This window comes from Callospermophilus lateralis, chromosome X, assembly GCF_048772815.1.
Source record: "Callospermophilus lateralis isolate mCalLat2 chromosome X, mCalLat2.hap1, whole genome shotgun sequence".
Taxonomy (NCBI): Eukaryota; Metazoa; Chordata; class Mammalia; order Rodentia; family Sciuridae; genus Callospermophilus; species Callospermophilus lateralis.
The window spans coordinates 125877228-125895957 of record NC_135325.1 but is presented as its reverse complement, the minus strand read 5'-3'; the positions used below and the strand labels follow the sequence as shown (position 1 = coordinate 125895957).

Genomic DNA, 18730 nt, shown 5'->3' with positions numbered 1-18730 from the left:
CCACTGAGCCACATCCCCAGTCCTTTCTTGCATTTTATTTAGAGATATGGTCTCACAGAGTTGTTTAGCACATCGCTAAGCTGCTGAGGCTGGCTTTGAAGCAGCAATCTTTCTAGTTATGAATCTGATGGCAACTTGGAATAGTTGTACAAGGTCTCAAAAGTGGGCCCTTGCAAGGCTTCTGCCCAGGAAAAGTTATCACAGACCTATGCAGGAAAAGGATGCCAGTCCCTTAACTCATGAAATAAAGCCACTTCCATTGGCAAGGGAGACTCACAGGGAATTGTACCAACCACTGCCTACATTCTCTTTTTTAAATAATATTTTTTTGTTATAGATGGACAAAATATCTTTATTTTTTTTAAGGAGAGAGAGAGAGAGAATTTTTTAATATTTATTTTTTAGTTTTCGGTGGACACAACATCTTTGTTTGTATGTGGTGCTGAGGATCGAACCTGGGCCGCACGCATGCCAGGCGAGCGCCCTACCGCTTGAGCCACATCCCGAGCCCCTACTTTATTTATTTTTATATGGTGCTGAGGATGGAACCCAGTGCCTCACACATGCAAGGCAAGCACTCTACTACAGAGCTACAACCCCATCCCACTGCCTACATTTTCACAGGAGAAAGGTGGCGAGGCTGGAAATTAAAAATACTGCCTTCTGAACACCAAACACTTAACCTTTGGGTTTGATTGTTGGAGTTGTCAGTCCTACAAGAAAAAGGGAAAAAAGGATTTAAAAAATGATATACATAAATATATATATATGTGTGTGTGTGTGTGTGTGTGTGTGTGTGTACATATGGTTGTAGGTGGACACAATACCTTTATTTTTTTATTTTTATACAGTGCTGATGATCCAACCCAGTGACTCACGCATGCTAGGCGAGAGCTCTACCACTGAGCCACAATCCCAGCCCCTAGGAATAGGATTTTGAGGGCTGTTCAGAGAGGCCCCTGGTCCTCTTACTGTGACTAGAGCTGACAGTTAAGGAACCCAAGCTGGGGGTACTGGCACATGCCTGTAATCCTAGCAACAGGGGAGAGTGAGGCAAGAGGCTCACAAGTTCAAGGACAGCGTCAACATTTTACTGAGACCCGGCCTCAAAATAAGGAAAATTAAAAAAAAAAAAAAAAAAGGGGCTGGGGATGTAGTCCAGTGGTAAAGTGCCCCTGGGTTCAATCTCCAATACAAAAAAAAGAGGAACCCAATCTCATCCTTTCTTTCTTTTTTTTTTTTTTAAGTTGGTGTTATTTTATTTGGACCTTTATTGTATTTATTTATAGGTGATGCTGAGGACCAAACCCAGTGCCTCACACATGCTAGGCAAACGCTCCACCACTGAGCCACAACCCCAGCTCCTCATCCTTTCTTTACTACACATAGTCTAGTACACATAGAGGAATCATCCCACACCATCGACCTCATAGCCATCATGACCACCATGAGGGTCATGCTACCTCAGCAAGAGAAAGAGCCTCCCAGAAGTAAGAGACTAAGTAACAGTGCTTCATGCCCCCAGGAAGGGCACTAGGGAACTGCTTGCTGCCCCCGACACTGCCTGGCCTTGGCCAGCAGGAAAAGTCCATTCCTCCAGCCCAGATGACACCCAGGGTCTTCTGGAACAAGGCAATGCCCAGGACCAGCACCTTCTCACCTCACTGCCACAGTTCAGAGAAGCCAGGGATGTGGGTCTCTCCTGGCAGTACATAAGGCGACGGGAAAGGTCACACGGAGAAGAAAACCCCCAAGAATGACCAAAAGCATCTGGGAGGTCATACTAAAGGAGCAGGCAGGTTCCACGGGGCGTAAGAAGATGCAGAGCAATAATTCCCTGCAAATGTGCTGAGGTGAGAGGCTCATCCACAGGTGGCCGGGCATTTGCTCTGAGTGTGGCACCTATGACCGATGGGGGAAGGCCACTTGCAGTGTGCCATAGTGGGACAGAGTTGTCTGGCTGACCTATACAAGATAGGAAGTCAGATCCTGTGTTAGCCATTGTCCTTAAAGCCAGCTGCTGGAAACCACGGACCCTGCCATTTCATTGTTCCGGCCACAGGCAGAGCCACCCATGCCTTTCCTCTAAGCCCCTGCTCCAGGAGATGACTCAGGATTCAGGCTGCTCTGCAACTTGCACACCTGGAGCCCAGGGCACTCCCGAGGCCAGGGGAGAAAGACCAGGGTGCCCCACGATGTGTTTGCAAAACCCCGAGAATCTTCTCAAAAGCTTCTTTCGCCCCACAGAAAGGCAGAGGTGAAGTCCAAATGGTGAAAGAGTGGAACACAGAATCAGTCACAGGTCTGAAAACAACGGAAGGAAATATCGAATAGTGTTATAGCATGGGGGACATCCTGGACAGACAGACCACTCAGAAATCATCAAGTACTAGTTTCATAAGTGTATTCACATAAAAACCTGAGACTTCTCATGGGCCTCACACAGCAGAGCTGTTCAGAAGAGACAGAATGAGGGAAGACAGTGCCTGTTATGCTCAAATTCGGGACCCCCAAAAGACCACCAGAGAGCAAGATCGATGTAAGCAGCAAAGAGGTGTTTATTGTGAGCTAGCTCGAGTCCTCCGCACGCACACAGCAACTGGTGACGCTGAGAGGCCCTGAGCCCAGGGTTTGCAGCAGTTTTATACACTCTTTGGGGAAGGCAGGGACTTCACATACATCATAGCCTCTCTTAGCAAATCATCACACACCACGGGAAAAATCAAACAACTCTAAAACATGATTAGCACATTCACTGGCAGGAACAAGTTGGGTAGGGGTGATTGATTACAAGAGGGGGATTCGTTTGAACTGATTGGTTTAAGCCAAGAGGGGTGTTCGTGCTGAACTACACAGTTTCCCAACACATTATCGACCACCATAAACTACTGGAGGGTCATCTGGCATCCCAGGTATTTCCCTGTCTCATGATGATTGGTGGCTGCTAGGGGGCTGCTATGGGTCCCCACCTAGCCTGACTGAGTCAGGGACACCTGGGGCAGCAGATCTCTCCTGTTATTGGTAGATAAACCACTTAGCAGGGTGGGAATGTGCCTAGGAGTGCTCTGTGGGTCTTTCCCCAAGGACAAAGGTCACGTCCCTTCCTTGGGCAGGCTTTGCTCTGAGGTAGAGGCTGGTTTTTCTTTCTTTCTTTCTTTCTTTCTTTTTAAAAGAGAGAGAGAGAGAGAGAGAGAGAGAGAGAGAGAGAGAATTTTAATTTTATTTTTTAGTTATCGGCGGATACAACATCTTTGTTTTGTATGTGGTGCTGAGGATCGAACCCGGGCCGCACGCATGCCAGGCGAGCGCGCTACCGTTTGAGCCACATACTCAGCCCCGAGGCTGGTTTTTCTTGCCAAGATAAGTACCCCAGCCACAGCATGTGACAGGCACCCTCAGGGCACGGGCAGTTAATTCCCTGACTCAGAAGCCCAGATGGAGGATGAGTTTATGATGAGGGAGCATGCTCAGCGTGGAGCAGGAAAATGCAAAATCCAACACAATAGGATAGTACCTTACACCGGCAGAATGGCAAACCTTACACAGGTGGACTATAGCGAGTGAGCTTTGGGGATAAGAGAATCCTCTGGTAGTGCTGGTGGGGATTTAAACCACCAGCTGGTCTTGAAGGATGAGGGGTGACATCCTTTGAAATAAGGGCACGGATGCCCTTTGAACCGCAGCGTGGACTATTACATAGCAGTAAGAGGGAGAATTCCTGGCGCATGCAATAATTCGCAAGGCTCTGCAGAGAATCAGGCTGCGCGAACACCAGCCCACCCAGAAGCTGTTGCAGGCTGCCCATGTGGTTAGGTTGACGCAACACTCTTCCAGGGACGAAATTGTATACACGGGGAACAAGATTACTGGTTGCCACGGACTAGGCGGGAAGAGGGAGGCTGAGTCTTTTAAAGGTCAGCGGCGGGGGGCTGTGTCCTGGCTGGGGTAATGGTGAGAGGAACTTGGGCAATGGACGACTGGACTGGCCCAGCGCCCCACGCCCGCACAGGAGCGATACCCGGCGCGGCTTCCTCAGGCTTCTGAGGCTGCATCACTGTCGGGCAAGATGCCCAGGCTCGGGGAACTTCGGGGAAGAGTCACCCGCCTCCTGGGTGTGCTAGGCAACTTCCGGTGAATCAAGAATTCGAAAGTCCCAGCGCACAACCCAAAGACGGCCCTGCAGCGTTAGGTGCGCAAGGGAGAGCAGCGCAGCCGCACTCAGCTCCAGCCCCAAGCACAAAACAGCCCCAACGCACTACAGCCCCGCCTGTGGGAGCGCGAACGCGACGGGGTGGACTCCATTGAGCAGAAGAAGCGTCCGTCACAAGAAGGGGGGCGGGACGCCCTTTCGAACTGAGCTTCCTTATTGGTGAAGCTAGCCGGAATGGTAGGGCAGGAGGCCGGGAGGGACCTTCCGGTGGGTGGGGCAGCCGAAGTGGCGTGAGGCGGCGGGGGCGAGGGGTGTGGCGCGGTGATGTTCCCGCGCCTGCGGCTCCCAGGCCCCCCTTCCCCTACGACCCGGGCGCCTAGACCGTCCCTGCGGAAGGAGCCGAGGGGAAGCCTCCCCGCTCGCGGGATCCGGGGCCCGGGAGCCCATGGGCCGCGATGAGCCCGCCCGTTCCCTCCCCCCACAGGTCCCCGTTCTGAGGGTCAGCGCGGCCTGCTAGAAGGTCCGGGACGGATTCGTAGCGCTCCCAGGGAGATTGGGAGACGGGGAAGGAGAACTGGCGACCTCACGGGGCTGGCGGTTGTAGCACGGCCGCCCCACCTCGGGCCACGCCCACTCGGGCCCGAGCTCTCTGGCGCCGCCTGTGGTGAGCTTCACGGCCCCGGGGCCCCGACGTGTGGCGGCCTCTCTCCATCCCAGCCCGCTGCGTTCGCCGAACGTTCCTGAGTGTGTCTCTGGGCGGGTTCGCTGCCAAGCACGGACGCCCCCTCCTCCTGCATACAGGGTGCTGTGCACAGTAGGGCCGAGCGGGCAGCCTGGTCGCGGGAGGACGTGGCGCCTGTCAGAGGCGTCTGTCCACGCTTCTGGAGATGGGGACGCAGGAAGGTGACGGTCTCCCAGTGTCACTCGACAGGGTGGTTTGCCACGGGGGATTCCTGTTGTGCGCCAGGACGACCAGTGGTTGGGCACCGGCTGGGGCCCTCTCACTTCCTGGGGAGGTAGGTCAAGGTGAGCCCCGCAGAGAAAGCCCTGCAAACGGGAACCCGCCCTCCCTCCGTCCCTCCCCGTGCTTCCCACGTTGCAGCGTGCCTGGGAACACCTGCCGAACTGGTTCCCACAAAGGAGCCTGGAAAGGCTGGTTGCCGCCTTCCTTCCCTGGCAGGCGGAGCCTCCCAACTTCTGGGTGTTGCTGCACAGGCCTTCCCGCGGCGTGGGGCACGGACACCCACCCCGAAGACTGCTGGGCTCCACCACACTGCCCTGGTTGATCTTCCTGCAGATCCAGGGACTGCCTGTAGTTTAGTCACCTAGCTGAGCACTGAGCACTGAGCGCTGAGCGAACAGCAGTCTTGGAAGCCCACGGTCTCCAATAGAGTCGCTTGCCCCGTGTGGAAGCCCTTTGCGTTTCCGTCCCTCTCCTCTGCCCCTATTGCTACTTGGTCATCTGCCTTTTTGCTTGTTGGTTGGCTCCAGGTCTCTACCTGGTAACACAGGAGCCCTCGATCACATCTTGAAGCTCGCTTTCGCCACTCTGTCAAGTCTTTCACACACTGGTTTGAGAAGTTGTTGGGGGTCAAGTAGAAAATTTTAGTCTCCGTATCATTGCAATTCCCAGGCTTTTCCTAATGGTTTCTGGGGTTTCTTTGCCTTGGGCTAACTGGGCAAGCTCCCCCAGTTAAAACCCTGTGCATCTGGCTTTTATGTCCCAGGTCAGGGGGCCCCCTGGGGTTCTGGCTCTGGCTCAGGTCTCTTGGGTGTGGGTCTTGGTGGTGTTGGTGGTGGTGGTGGCGGTGGCCGCGGTGGCGGCATGGAGGTGGTGTCAGCTGGGGTTAGCAGGGGGCCTTTAATGCCTCCCTGCAGGGCCTCTCCCTAGGGCTGCTCAGGCCAGAGCTTTCCCAGAGCCAGGGATCAGAGAGAGGGGGAGGGAGAGGGCAGGAGGGAGCACCCCAAGGCCAAGCCACAGTCTTCTTAGGACCTCATCCCCTGATGCCCTTCACCCCTGCTGTCGTTTTTTAATTGGTCTAATAGGTCAAACCAGGAACAGTGCAGGATAGGAGAATGTATGCAAGGAAAGAGGTTGTTCCCACTTGGCACTATAAAGCACAAGGTGGCTGCTGGCGGGCACCTTGGCTCAGGGACTTGCATGTGCCACTCCAGGTCCTAAGCAGGTCCAACTCTGGAATGTGTCCCAGGTGTAAGCCCACCCTCAGGACCCAGATTGAGTGGCTTTCCCATCTTTGAGTCATCGCAAATTAAAACACAGACAACCCCAACAAGGAAGGAGGATGTGCCCTGGAGAGCCTGGTGTGACCCTCAGACCTTCTGTGTGTGCTCTCTGGCCCATGCTCATGGAGCTTGTGCCGGCCGAGGTGGGTAAATCTTGTCCCTGCAGTTTGTCCTGATGGCAGGCTCAGGAGGTCCTTTCTTGTCCCAGCAACTTGTTCAGCATCCCAGGAATCCCCTCCAAGCCTGGGGGGCTGGACACTCCCCGCCACCTGCAATGTCCCACCCAGGGGCTGGTGAAGCTCTGCATGAGGTATGGGTGACTTTTCTGCAGCAGGCTGGGCCTCTCCTCTGCCTCCACCCCAGAAGGAACCATGAAGGGCAGGTGCCCAGGAGTGGAGAGGTGTGTGCCTCGTCATGGCGCAGGCACAAAAGTCCCTTTCCTAGGCGACTGCCTCACGTTGCCCAGGTCCTGGGCACTGGCATCTCAGTTGGGGCAGTTGGCAGCCTGGAAGGTGGGGATGCTGAGGGATGAGGTGAGACACAGGGAAGAAACTTCCCTCTGGCCTGAAGGAGGCCGTTAGTGCCTCATCCTTCCTGGCCTGAAGGAGGCCTTTAGTGCCTCATCCTTCCTGGCCTGCACTCGGTGGAGACTTCTCCATGGTGCTCCTGGTGGCTCTGAATCTGTCAGTGAGCTTCCCTGGTGGTGAGTGCTTTTGCTGTGGGCTGTCACCGCTGGGCAGCACCCGGGCCCTGGCAAACAGCTCCTGGCGCTTTCCCCAGCTGCCTTGCACATCTGGACCTCAAGGTGGGCCTTTCTTATGTGGATGTGTTCTTTTTTTTTTTTTTCTTTTTAATAAGTTTTTAAATTTATTTTTATGTGTTGCTGAGGATCAAACCCAGTGCTTCACATGTGCTAGGCAGGCGCTCTACCACTAAGCTGTAACCCCAGCCTGCAGATGTGTTCTTGGCATATGGGGACAGCCCCTCAGCCAAGATGTCAGGCTAAGGGTCCTGAGGCTCCTCAGGAGGACACGCTCGGCTCTGTGCACAAGCACACTCTGGAGTAAACTCTGTGCACACCCACACTCTGGATTCATCTGTGTACTTGCTGTCCTGTCCATCCCTCTAGCCTCTGAGAGAATGGAGCCAGCTTTCCCATCCTTTGAGGTTCTGCAGGGAGAAACGGGGAGAAGCTTTGATTCCTCTGCCTGAGATGATCTCAGGGGGCCTGGTTGGAGCCACATCTTCCCAACCCCAGCTGCCCTACACCCTTGCAGGGGGTGGGGGACGGGCTCTTAGCAGCCTGCTGTGCAGAGAGGAGAGCCAGACCCCGTCCTGACGCGCACAGCTCACCCTGACTTAGCCTAAAGCTGCCTCCTCCTCACCCTACTGCCCCCCTGAAGGATCCTGGAGGAGATTCCCTAGAGTATCATAGCCTGTGCTCCAGACCTGTGGGGTCACCAGCAGCTGTCCCCATGGGCCCCCATCTCTAGATTGAACCCAGGGACCTCTTGGGAGCAGCATGCCTGCCCCTTGGCACCTGTATCCAGGGCCTCTGGAGCCATCTTTAGTCAGGGGCCTCCACCCCTGTCCCTAGGGAGACCTAGTGCCCTGGTCACAGCTAGAGAATGGGCCCTGGGACTCTGTCTTCTGGGCTGGCTCCCTTCTGCTCCTGGCATCTGTTTGCCAGCAGGCCCAGACAAGGGGTGTGCTGGGGCTGGGCCACCACCTCTTGGGCTCTGTGCCCAAGGTGGCTGGGCCTGGCTGAGGTGGCTGGGCCTTTGAGCCCTGCCTGCCTCCTCGTAGCATGCCCAGTTGGTCTTCCTGGATTTCCTCAGTGTGGCTGGCTCACAGTCAGGATGGGGCCTGCACACGGGTTCCCATCTACCTACCCTCCCCTGGGAGGCCCCTGGCCAGGACAGGTCTCCAGTCCCTCCTGCCTCCCTGCCCTGGTGGCCTCTTCTAGCTCACTGCCTGGACTGGCCTGTCTCCTGTCACCAGGGACATATTCCACCCCCTTGGCCCCTGCCACCTAGTTTGGCATTTTCTTCTTTTGCCCTGTGTCTTTTAGCCCTGTGTCTTTACCCTCCAGAAGTGATGTGGAGGGGAGATTGGGGAGTTCTGGTTTAGCCCTGCTCAGCTTGGGATGTTCCTTGGCTCAGGCCCAGCAGGCTGGGGCTTGAGAGGATGCAAAGCAGGGTTGTCTCCTTGAGGTGGGGTCAGTGCCGGTGCTGGGAGGAGGTAATAGGTTTGGTGTGGCTCCATGCAGGAGGTGGGTGCTCCAAGGTGTAGTGTCCTGGGGACACCAGGGCTGGAGGGGGAAGGACATTCCTGAGGAGGACCTCTCATCCCCCTAGGTGGCAATGGTTCTCTGTACGTGCTTCTGCTGGTCCCTGGCCTCTCCATTTGGGCAGCTTCTAGAGGCTTCTGGAGTGTGGGATACCTTCCCCACCCCACCCCTGCCATTGATCACAGTAGTAGTAGCAGGGCAGGGCTGAGGTTCTGGTTTTATCCAGTAGTTTCCTGCCAGCCTCTAGGGTGGTATCTTCTTGGGACTGGTGAACTGGAGCCTAGTGAGCAGTCCCACCCCAGGTGGAAATGAATAAAAGAATGAAGTGCTGTTGTCTTTCCTTTGTTCCCTTGGCACTGGCGAGTGTCTCATTCTAGGGGAGCCACAGGCTCTGACCTCTGGTACTCTCCTCATGCAGGGGACACTGGTGTCAGCCTCACCCAGCAAGCGTCTTCCTCGCTTGTTTCTGGCTCTGTTGTTTCTGTTAGTTTGGCAAACCTTGGACATCTTTGCCTTTCCTGTTGCCTCCCCTGTTCTTGTCCGTGTGTCTGGGGTAGAGGTTCCTCCTTAGGAGTACAATTTTGGTCTTGTCCTGCTCCGGTGCTCCCCCTGGTCTCCTTCCCCAGCCTCCTGTTCCAGTCACCCTCTCCCCCATCAACTATTAAGACTCTTTCCTGGCCCAGCAGGTGCTAGCATGAAGGTAAGATATCTCTCTGGGAAAGCAGCACTGCCATAGGTTGCACCCATATGCTAGCAAATGGTGAGAGTTTAGACTGGACAGCAGCTATCACAGCCTCTCACTGAGGCCATGGATACGTGCTGCCCCCTTCTGTGTCCCCACATCTGCTGGATCCCTATGAAAGTGGAGAGCAGTGGAATGAGTGGAGACACTGAAATTTTCAGGAGCCCTGCAGGGAAATTGCAAGATCTTTGGGAACTTGTGGGATGTGCCTGGAGTAGCCCCTCAGAGATCTTAGGGGAGGTGCCCCAGAACTATCCAGAGTTTTAGGTGGAGTCCTCTAGTTCCCTCAGCTCACAGAGCCTTCATAAGCATTGGGGTTGAGGTCCCCAGAGCACTTGGATGATGTCTGCAGCACTCAGGTAACCCTTTGGGGGTTCCACCCTTTTGCCGAGGATTGGGTACAATTACAGAGTTTGGGACCCCAGAGCCCCGAAGAGCCCTGGGCAATGGAAGCCAAGCCTAAATGGGAGACCTCAGAAGTCCAATGAAGCTCAGGCACATGACTGGCATTGAGTCCTGGGGAAGGCCCAGAGCCCTAGGGAGCCGTCCAGTTTCTCAGGTCCTTGGCAATACACGGATGTAACTGGCAGCCCTTGTAGAATGAATGAATGAAGTAGGGGAGATAACACATGAGTGGTCACTGTTTGCTTTCTTTCCTCTCTTCTGACATGCCAGACACCATAGTGATCAATTATACCCTGTCTCCTACTCTGTCCTCACCTGCAACAGATTCAGTACCCAAGACCTTGTGGGCCATTTTGTCCCCAGAGTCTCAATATCTCTTCCCCTATTCTTGGGATGCTCCAGGCCCAGCTCCTGTTACTCTTGTGCTGTTCCTTCTCTCCACAACAGCCAACTCTTCAAAGGTTTGGGGATGTCAACCTTATCACTATCCCAGGTTCCATATAGGTTCCCATTGGTCTCACCTGCTTCTGCCCAATCCCCAGCAGGGCTCCAGTCCAACACAACAATCCTGAGCAGTGAGTCACTTCGTCCTCTCAATGTGCTTGAATATGTGTGTGTGTGTGTATTTATTTATTTATTTTAGTACCAGGGATTGAGCTTGGCAGTACTCAACCACTGAGCCACATTCCTAGCCCTATTTTTTTTTTTTAGAGAGTGAGAGACAGAGAGAATTTTAATATTTATTTTTTAGTTATCGGCGGATACAACATCTTTGTTTGTATGTGGTGCTGAGGATCGAACCCGGGCCGCACGCATGCTAGGCGAGCGCACTACCGCTTGAGCCACATCCCCAGCTCCTCTATTTTGTATTTTACTTAGAGACAGGGTCTCACTTGAGTTGCTTAGTGCTTCACTATTGCTGGCTTTGAACTCGTGATTCTCCTGTGTTGGCCTCCCAAGCCACTAGGATTATAGGCGTGTGCCACCATGCCTGGCTCCTTTACATTTTAAATGTACAAGAACCATGTATTACTTTTGGGATCACAACATTGTAGGAGTCTATGATGCAGCAATGAGAACTAGTCAGGAACCACTGTGAGGGTTATTTGCCCTGCTAAACTCATCATGTGGCCATAGCCATGAGCCCTTGCATTTGCAGGCTCTGCATGGTTACTATTGCCCACCACTTGCAGCAAAGGAGCAGATCACTGAAGCATGGGCCCCATCCCTGGCTGGGCCTCTGCTTTCCTGCCCTCTGCTGGCAGTGTAAAGCCAGACACGCAAGGCATAACATGGATATGGCATTCTATCCTGAGTTGTTTTTTTTTTAAGAGCGAGAGGGGGAGAGAGAGAATTTCAATATTTATTTTTTAGTATTTGGCGGACACAATATCTTTCTTTGTATGTGGTGCTGAGGATCGAACCTGGGCCGCACGCATGCCAGGCGAGCACACTACCACTTGAGCCACATCCCCAGCCCTATCCTGAGTTTTTAACACCTACTTTTTTTTTGGTACCAGGGATTGAACCTGGGGGCATTTAGCCACTGAGACACATCCCCAGCCCCTTTTTTTATAATTTATTTAGAGATGGTCTCACTGAATTGCTGAGGCTGGCTTTGAACTCATGATCCTTCTACCTCAGCCTCTGGAGCCACTGGGATTACAGAAGTGTGCCACCATACCTGGTTTATCACCTTTCAAAAATACATGTAAGCTGAACGTGGTTTCACATGCCTGTAATCCCAGCAGTTCAGGAGGCTGAGGCAGGAGGATCACAAGTTCAAAGCCAGCCTCAGTAACTTAGTGAGACCCTGAATCAAAAAATAAAGAGCTTGGGCTGGGGATGTGGCTCAAGCGGTAGCGCGCTCGCCTGGCATGCCTGCAGCCCGGGTTCGATCCTCAGCACCACATACAAACAAAGATGTTGTGTCCGCCGAAAACTAAAAAATAAATGTTGAAGTTCTCTTTCTCTAAAAAATAAATAAATAAATAAAGAGCTGGGGATGTGGCTCAGTGCTTAAGTGCTCCTGAGTTCAATCCCTGGTACCAAAGTAAATAAAAATACAAGTAAATGTTGATATTATAAAATATACAGTAAGGACAGAAAACCTGGGAACTAAGTAGGAATACAGACAGGTGAAGAATTTGATTATCCACAGATGAGGGAACACTGCAGTCTTTGGAGCTTCCCCACCTTGTCATTAAAGCAGCAACAATCTCAGAAGCTGAGGAATGACCCACAACCAACCTTTCCATCCCTGGGCCCTCAGATGCTAAGGTTGTCTGGTGTCAGCTTTTCCTGTTGAAAACACCTGTGGACAATGTGATACATGCAGTTTTACCCACATTTCAAGTGGGTTCTCATGTAGTTCCTTGGATGATTGTCACTTATAGTTACAAGTGATTTGGGAAATGAGGGAATAAAACCCACAAAACACAAACATACATATCTATGGGTAGCATTTTTTTTTTTGAGAGGGAGAGAGAATTTTTAATATTTATTTTTTAGTTCTTGGCGGACACAACATCTTTGTATGTGGTGCTGAGGATCGAACCCGGGCCGCACGCATGCCAGGCAAGCGCGCTACCACTTGAGCCACATCCCCAGCCCCTATGGGTAGCATTTGATCACTTCCCCAAAACAAAAATGCAGAACCAAACAGGCAAAGCCAGATAGTAATCCTTCAAACCCATGTTCCAGAGCCCCTATGTCATGGGAGCCCAATTCTCCCTCAGTAGGAAAAAGCAACAAGTTAAAAATAAACAAGTCTTTTTATTATGTATCCACGAAAACAAAGTCAGGGAAGTCTTTGGTTAATCTCCCTGACAAGGTGACAATGAACAGGAGGCATGCATGACAACAATTTTATTCTCCTCTGGAGGAATGAGCTCTTGCTCTCCTGGGCCCTAAGGATTAGAGGCAAGCAGGGCCAGAAGGCTCCAGAGGAAGGCACACCCAGGCCTAATCAGCTGTGGAGGGCCCAAGTCTTCTGCCTCCCTGGCAGGATGAGGCAGGGGATGGGGTGGGGGGAAACACTGCCCTGGGCTAGGCCCAACACCCCCAAGCTAGAACACACAGAAAAGCCCCACCCCCCCACCCCCCAGCAAACACTGCTAAGGCAGTCAGCCAGGACTTCCAAGAAGAGCTGGCTTAGAAATCAAGACTCAGGGATCCATCCAGAAGGGGTTGCCTTCCTCGGCCTGCATGGAGTAGTAAACAAAGAGCAGGAAGGCAGCAAACACAAGGAAAAGCAGCAGCTGGCCCCAGAGTGGGACCTGTCTATCCTGGCCTAGATCAGCCACAGGGGCCTGCTTTTCTGGTCGGATGGCACGGCGAGCAAGCCATGAAGGGGTGGGAGAAGAAGATGAAGACACAGAAGAGGTGGAGGTTGTAGGATAATAGGATAGGCCCAGGGAGCTCTTGGAGACGTTGGAAACAGGACGGTAGTGTGCGATGCTCTGGTAGGTGCTATCCCGGCCATATACAGGGCGTTCCCTGTAGCAAAAGAAGGGAGCAAGTAGGCCAAGAGAGCCTCGGTCTAGAGACTGCTCCTGTCTCTAGACCTTCCCAGTACTCACCTATCCTTGCCCTCCTCTTCAGAAGAAGAGAAAAGATTGTCATCACGCACCTGCAGAACAGAGTTGGGGTTAGGGCACTGGCTGGCAGGGACTGACCCGACATATCCATTAGTCTAAACGTTCCTGACCATCACCTGCTTCCTCCAGAACCACTGGGGGTTCCTTGCCTTTTCTGTGCAAGGCCTCGCCACTTAGTGATTATCCCAGCTGCCTGTGCCACAGTGCCCTCCTTTGTTCCCTAGGATTCTCAGAAAGTTTGAACCTAGAGTCAGACCAGGGTGCAGGTCATGCCTCATATGCTCTAATGAAATGCATTTTATTGTTTATTTGGAGTACTGGGCATGGAACCTTAAGCAAGTGCTCTTCACTGAACTACACATCCTGGCCCTAATCAAATAGTTTGTGCAAAGTACTGTTCTGGGGATGTGCAAACAGCTGTAGGCTGACCCTAACCCTAACCCTCTCTGGAGGATTAGGAGCTCCCATTTGCACCCATCAGCTTCCTGAATTTGTCCAAACCCAGTTATGATCACCTCAGGCTGCACCCAAGGTGTGCCTGACAACTAGCTCACCTGGTGGTGGAAGGTGTCAGCATCTGAGAGTGAAGTTACTGGTTGGCGGAAGCCCTTGGAAGTGCCCAGAGACTCCGGTTCTCCGTAGGTCCTGGTGGTCAAGTAACTCTCCTCATAGTAGTCATCATTATAGCCTTGGGAAGGGAAACAGTGATAGAAGAGGCAGTGATGTCCTCCACCTGTGCGGATGGTCCTAATCTGAATCCCATTTGGGGGCCTGCACCAGTTCCTCCCCTCTAGGGTTACTCAGGAATGCTAGACAGGGTGGGGTGAAGGTGTCAAGGCACTCGCCCCACCAGTCTTACCCTTGCTTTGGTAAAGTAAGGCATCCTCTTTCTTGGGCAGATCATACATATCCGAGTCCATGGATGCTGAATCCAAGTCTGAATTGAGAAGGGAACAGGACCATTTGCCCCCAGGCTTCGCTTCCTTCTCCCTCTAGTCTAGTGCCCCTGCCACAGTCTCACGACCCCGTCCTCCCGGTTGCCCAAGTCCCGTCCCCAGGAGTAGTCAGCAGGGCTCCAAGACAGAGGATCTCACCTGAGAACCGATAGGAGAATGAGGAGGAAGACGAGTTGGGAGGCGAGAGCCTCCGCCTCTGGGTCTCATACTCGAAGATTTTCTTTTCGTAGAGCTTTCGAGTGGAGCCTGGCCAGACACGGGGCGTGGAGCGGTCAGGAGTGCGGGGCGCAGAGCGTGAGCCCAGGGAAGGCCATGCGGAGAGCGCGGGGGGGTGAAGGAAGGCGGGGAGGGAACCCGAGGGGAAGGAAGGGGTCGGTGGGGGCGCCAGGCGGAGCGCGGGGTCCCGGGAGAGGTTCCGCGCGCCACCCGCTGCCGCGTACCCACGACGGGCCCGTGCGGGATGTTGTACTGGCGCAGTACTGCGGCCAGCTCGGTGTCCGACAAAACCGCGTAGTCGTCCATGGCGGGCGCGGCCGGCACCGGAAGACGAGTAGTGAAGGCCTAGGTGCTGCCCAGGCCTGACTACACAGGCCAAGCAACCGCTGCCGAGGAGCGGGGCAGGGGCAGCGACAGCGGCAGCGGCAGCGCCTCGGGAGCGGCCGCGCTGGCTGCACGCCTGCGTCACGGTCACGTCACGGCGGCGGGCCTCACCAGCTCTGCGCGCTGCGCGGGGCGGGGCCAAACCAACCGAGCAACCGGTGCAGACCGGTCTGGCTGTGGGAGCTGGCGCGGCGGGGCGTCGCGCTGGGGGTGGAGCTTACAAGCTGGTACAACACAAAAGTGTGCAGGATTGGCTAGAGAAAGAAGAGGGGCAGGTGCTGAAGGAGAGTCAAAGAGGCTCAAGGGCGTGACATGCAGGGAGCCACACCTACCTAGCTGTCAGGGCGGGTGCTGTGCTCGTGGGGCAGGGGTGCTGGAGCTGGCAGTCAGCCGAGACGTAGCGCGCTGGCGCGTTTGGGTTAGGCGCTTAAGAGGGGCAGACTTGTGCTACCCAAACCAGCAGAAACCGGCTGGGATGTGGGAGTGGGCGAACTCTAGCATTTACGGTAGCTCTCATCCCTGTCACTAGGGCTTCACCTCGTGTCCCGCCCCCCCCCCCCCCCCCCCGCTGCAGGCCGCACCCTGCTCAGCAGCAGTGGAAAGTGCCCAACGTTAAGAGTGAGCCCTTCGTGAGCGCAGGGCACGCCTAAGCGCTTCGTGTGAGCAAGGCCAAGAAAGCCGCTGCCTAGCAGGGCCGCGACCCTACGCGGTCCCCTCGCAGATCCCTGGCCCCTGGCGGGCCCTCTCAATCTGCTAGGCCTTCGCCTGTGCCCCTGAGCCCGCTGGTTCCCACCACCTCCCTGCCAGCTCTCTCGCTCCACCGCTCTACCCGGGAGGAAATGGGGTACTGGGCCAGGAGGCCACCAGCACTCTAGGAGCAGCAGCCTTCGAAGGGGCCCAGGCGTGCCAATGGGCACGGGCAGAGGGTGCCAAGTGATGTGTGCAGACAGCGTGTTCCCGCCTAACACCACCATAAAGACCACCTGGGGCCCTGGGGGCAGTTGCCTCTCTTGGTCTAATGGCCCCTGAATCTGATGGTACCAGTAGTGACCAGGCAGGGCACAGGGGTGTGGCAAACCATGGAAAGTTGCCAATACTTGCTGAGAATCCTAAACTAACAGTTGGCGAAGGCCTTGATCAGAAAAGAACTGTCTGGTGGAAAATGGAAAGATGGCGACAGTTATATTCTAAACAAAGCCTGTTGATGCAGTGTGGGGCCATCTAGGGTGCTCTCACTGGGTAGACCTAGAGCTGGGGGGAGCATGAAGAGATGAGGTGCTTAGGATGCCTGGTCTCTTAGATGATGCCTGATGACAGAGGAAGAAGAGAAGAGAGCTTTGGGCATGTCCAAGCTGGCTGATCCAGCTGGTGAGGGTCAAAGGATAATTTTCCATGGAGGTTTGTAGAGGTGGACAATCAGGCAGTATTGAAGAGACAGAGCTCTGTTTTGACCAAACACAAAGACATTAAGGAAAAAGAATTGCTCTTCTCTTGATTTTAGAGGAAAGGCAAGGTCTTACTCTCCCCTGCAATGTGGGAGGAGGAATATGGGTTCCCAAAGACACTGTGCTGGCATTAAGAGATAGGAAAGCCTTAGCTCCTCCCTCTCTCTCTCTCTCTCTCTCTCTCTCTCTCTCTCTCTCTCCTTTTTGGTACTAGGGACTGAACCCAGGGGCACTTAACCACTGAGCCACATCCCCAGCCCTTTTAATTTTTTAATTTTGAGATACAGTCTTGCTAGGTTGTTTAAGTCCTCACTAAGTTGCTGAGGCTGGCATTTTTTAATTTTTTTGAGTTGTAGATGGACACAATACCTTTGTTTTATTTATGTATTTTTATGTGGTGCTGAGGATCAAACCCAGTGCCTCACACATGCTGGGCCCGTGCTCCACCGTTGAGCCACAACCCTAGCCCTGGGGCTGGCCGTTTTGAACTCGAAGTCCTCCTGCTTCAGTCTCCAGAGCTGCTGGAATTACAGGCTACAGACATGGTGTACACCGAACCTGGCAAGCCTGCTCCTTTTTTTCAAAGCAGAGGCTGGGACTGGGGGTAGGGGGGGGTGGCAGAGTGAGCTCTGGGCCATTCAGCAGCATGGATTTTTTAGTTTTGGCAAAATCAGATTCCCCAGCAAGTCTCCAAGCCTTCTTCTGCAGTTCTGGCCTCTCTCCCAGAGATCTGTGCATACAAGTGCTTGCTCAGTCCTCCCCCTGCCACCCTCCCCATACAGATTCAAGCTGTTTCCTTATGAGGTCAAGGAATTCTAGGTTTGCTTTTTCCCTAAGGAACACCCCCCCACACCTGCCTCAGCACTGTGCTTTGTATGCCCCCCATTGCCCCAGCATGAGGTCCCACCACAGATGGCATCAGGAAGCTGAACTGTGATGGTCCCCCTGTACCCACCCTGTAAGTACCTGGAGCCTAAGTCTAGCCCCAGGGCAGTGCAGCTCCATTCCAGACCACTAGAAGCCAGGCAAGCCCTTGATCAACATAGCTAATAGGCTGTATCACCCATCATAAAGAGAATTAATCAGGATCCTGGGGTAAGGAGAGTCTTGCCCAAGGGCCCTGAATGCAGCATTTCATTCATGGAAATATTTTCCCCATGGTCATCTGGGCATTGACTTGGCCTAGTCTCAGACTTCTCTCAGGCAGAAGTTATCAAAGAGGCTGAAATGATATGTAAAGGCATTCTAAGTGCCTGTGGGGAGTTCTTCCTAGGAAGGGCATGGAGAGTAGACATTGGGGTTCAGCAGATGCTAAGTCAAAATAAGCAGACAATTTTTCTTTTAAGCATGGAAATGACTTTTAATCAGTATGTTGTATAACTTGCAATCCCAAGAAGATTTCTAGTTATAGGGAAAAAAAGTCTACATGAAAACATTTCTTCAACACAAGGAGAAAATGTTTTTAGTTTATTATAAACTTCACCAGGAAACAGTTGGTGCTATATGAACCTTTGTGCCCCCAAACACCTGAAAGAAGTTGAGGCAAAGAACTGCTTGTGTTTAGAGCATGTGCAGCGTGGGGGTCCTGAGACTCACCATACAGCCACCACTTCTTTTGCACTGCCCCCATCTATTCTACCCGTGGCTCTGATTGCCATGCCTCTGGATAGGTGGGTTTTCCTCCTGGAAGGACAGCCTTGAACTCCATAGCAGCTACTTCAGGGGCCTGAGCTCAGCCTCCTTGTTTAGTAAGTGAAGTTAATCCACTGGCCTTCCCAGTGGGGGCTTCCACTGTAGGGAGCAGCTAGAACCTGGCACCGTTGGGAGGCTCCCATAATGAGTCAAGGTGTGAAATGTCATTGACAGCACAGCTAGTAAAGGCAGCAGCAGATGGGGAAAGCCTGGAAAGTGACCAGCACCTTGCTGTTTGTGTGAAACAAGATTGCCAGATTCACTTAGCAGATGTAACCAAACTCTTTTCTTCTTCTTTTTTATTTTTTCCTTTTTTAATTTTTTCCTTCTTCTCTTCCTTTGTTTCATTTTTTTTCATAAAATAGAATAGAAAATAGAGTACACTGCAGATACTAAGGGAAAGTCTCATTTTATGAAATGTTTGTTTCAATCATACATGTGTGTACATGTGTGTAAAGGTATGTATACTGGCTCAGGAATGTAAACTGTAGCTCCTGTTGATTGTTGCAGACAAAATGTCGAAATGACATTGTTTTTGTGGCCTCCCCTTAGGAAGTGACATTTGAGCTGAATCTGAAGCTACCAGGAAACAGGCATGTAGAAGAGG

General features: G+C 53.1%; 1 protein-coding gene across 1 annotated transcript; it reads right to left on the bottom strand.

Moving 5' to 3' along the window:
• Positions 1-12586: 12586 nt before the first annotated feature.
• On the bottom strand, positions 12587-15098 carry Emd (emerin). Its single transcript, XM_077106913.1, has 6 exons — positions 14827-15098; positions 14525-14632; positions 14290-14367; positions 13985-14118; positions 13413-13462; positions 12587-13329 (listed from the first exon to the last, which is right to left on the bottom strand). The coding sequence occupies exons 1-6, from the start codon at positions 14906-14908 to the stop codon at positions 12999-13001; spliced, it is 783 nt and encodes a 260-aa protein (XP_076963028.1). The 5' UTR covers positions 14909-15098; the 3' UTR covers positions 12587-12998.
• Between the last annotated feature and the right edge of the window lie 3632 nt (positions 15099-18730).

Bases quoted from the DNA above. Each gene is read 5' to 3' on its own strand.
- Emd (XM_077106913.1), bottom strand. From the start codon at position 14,908: ATGGACGACTACGCGGTTTTGTCGGACACCGAGCTGGCCGCAGTACTG. The intron at 14,368-14,524 runs GTGAGATCCTCT...TTCTCAATTCAG, and splicing joins ATTCTCCTATCGGTTCTCAG to ACTTGGATTCAGCATCCATG. The intron at 13,463-13,984 runs GTGAGCTAGTTG...TCTGTTCTGCAG, and splicing joins CTGACACCTTCCACCACCAG to GTGCGTGATGACAATCTTTT.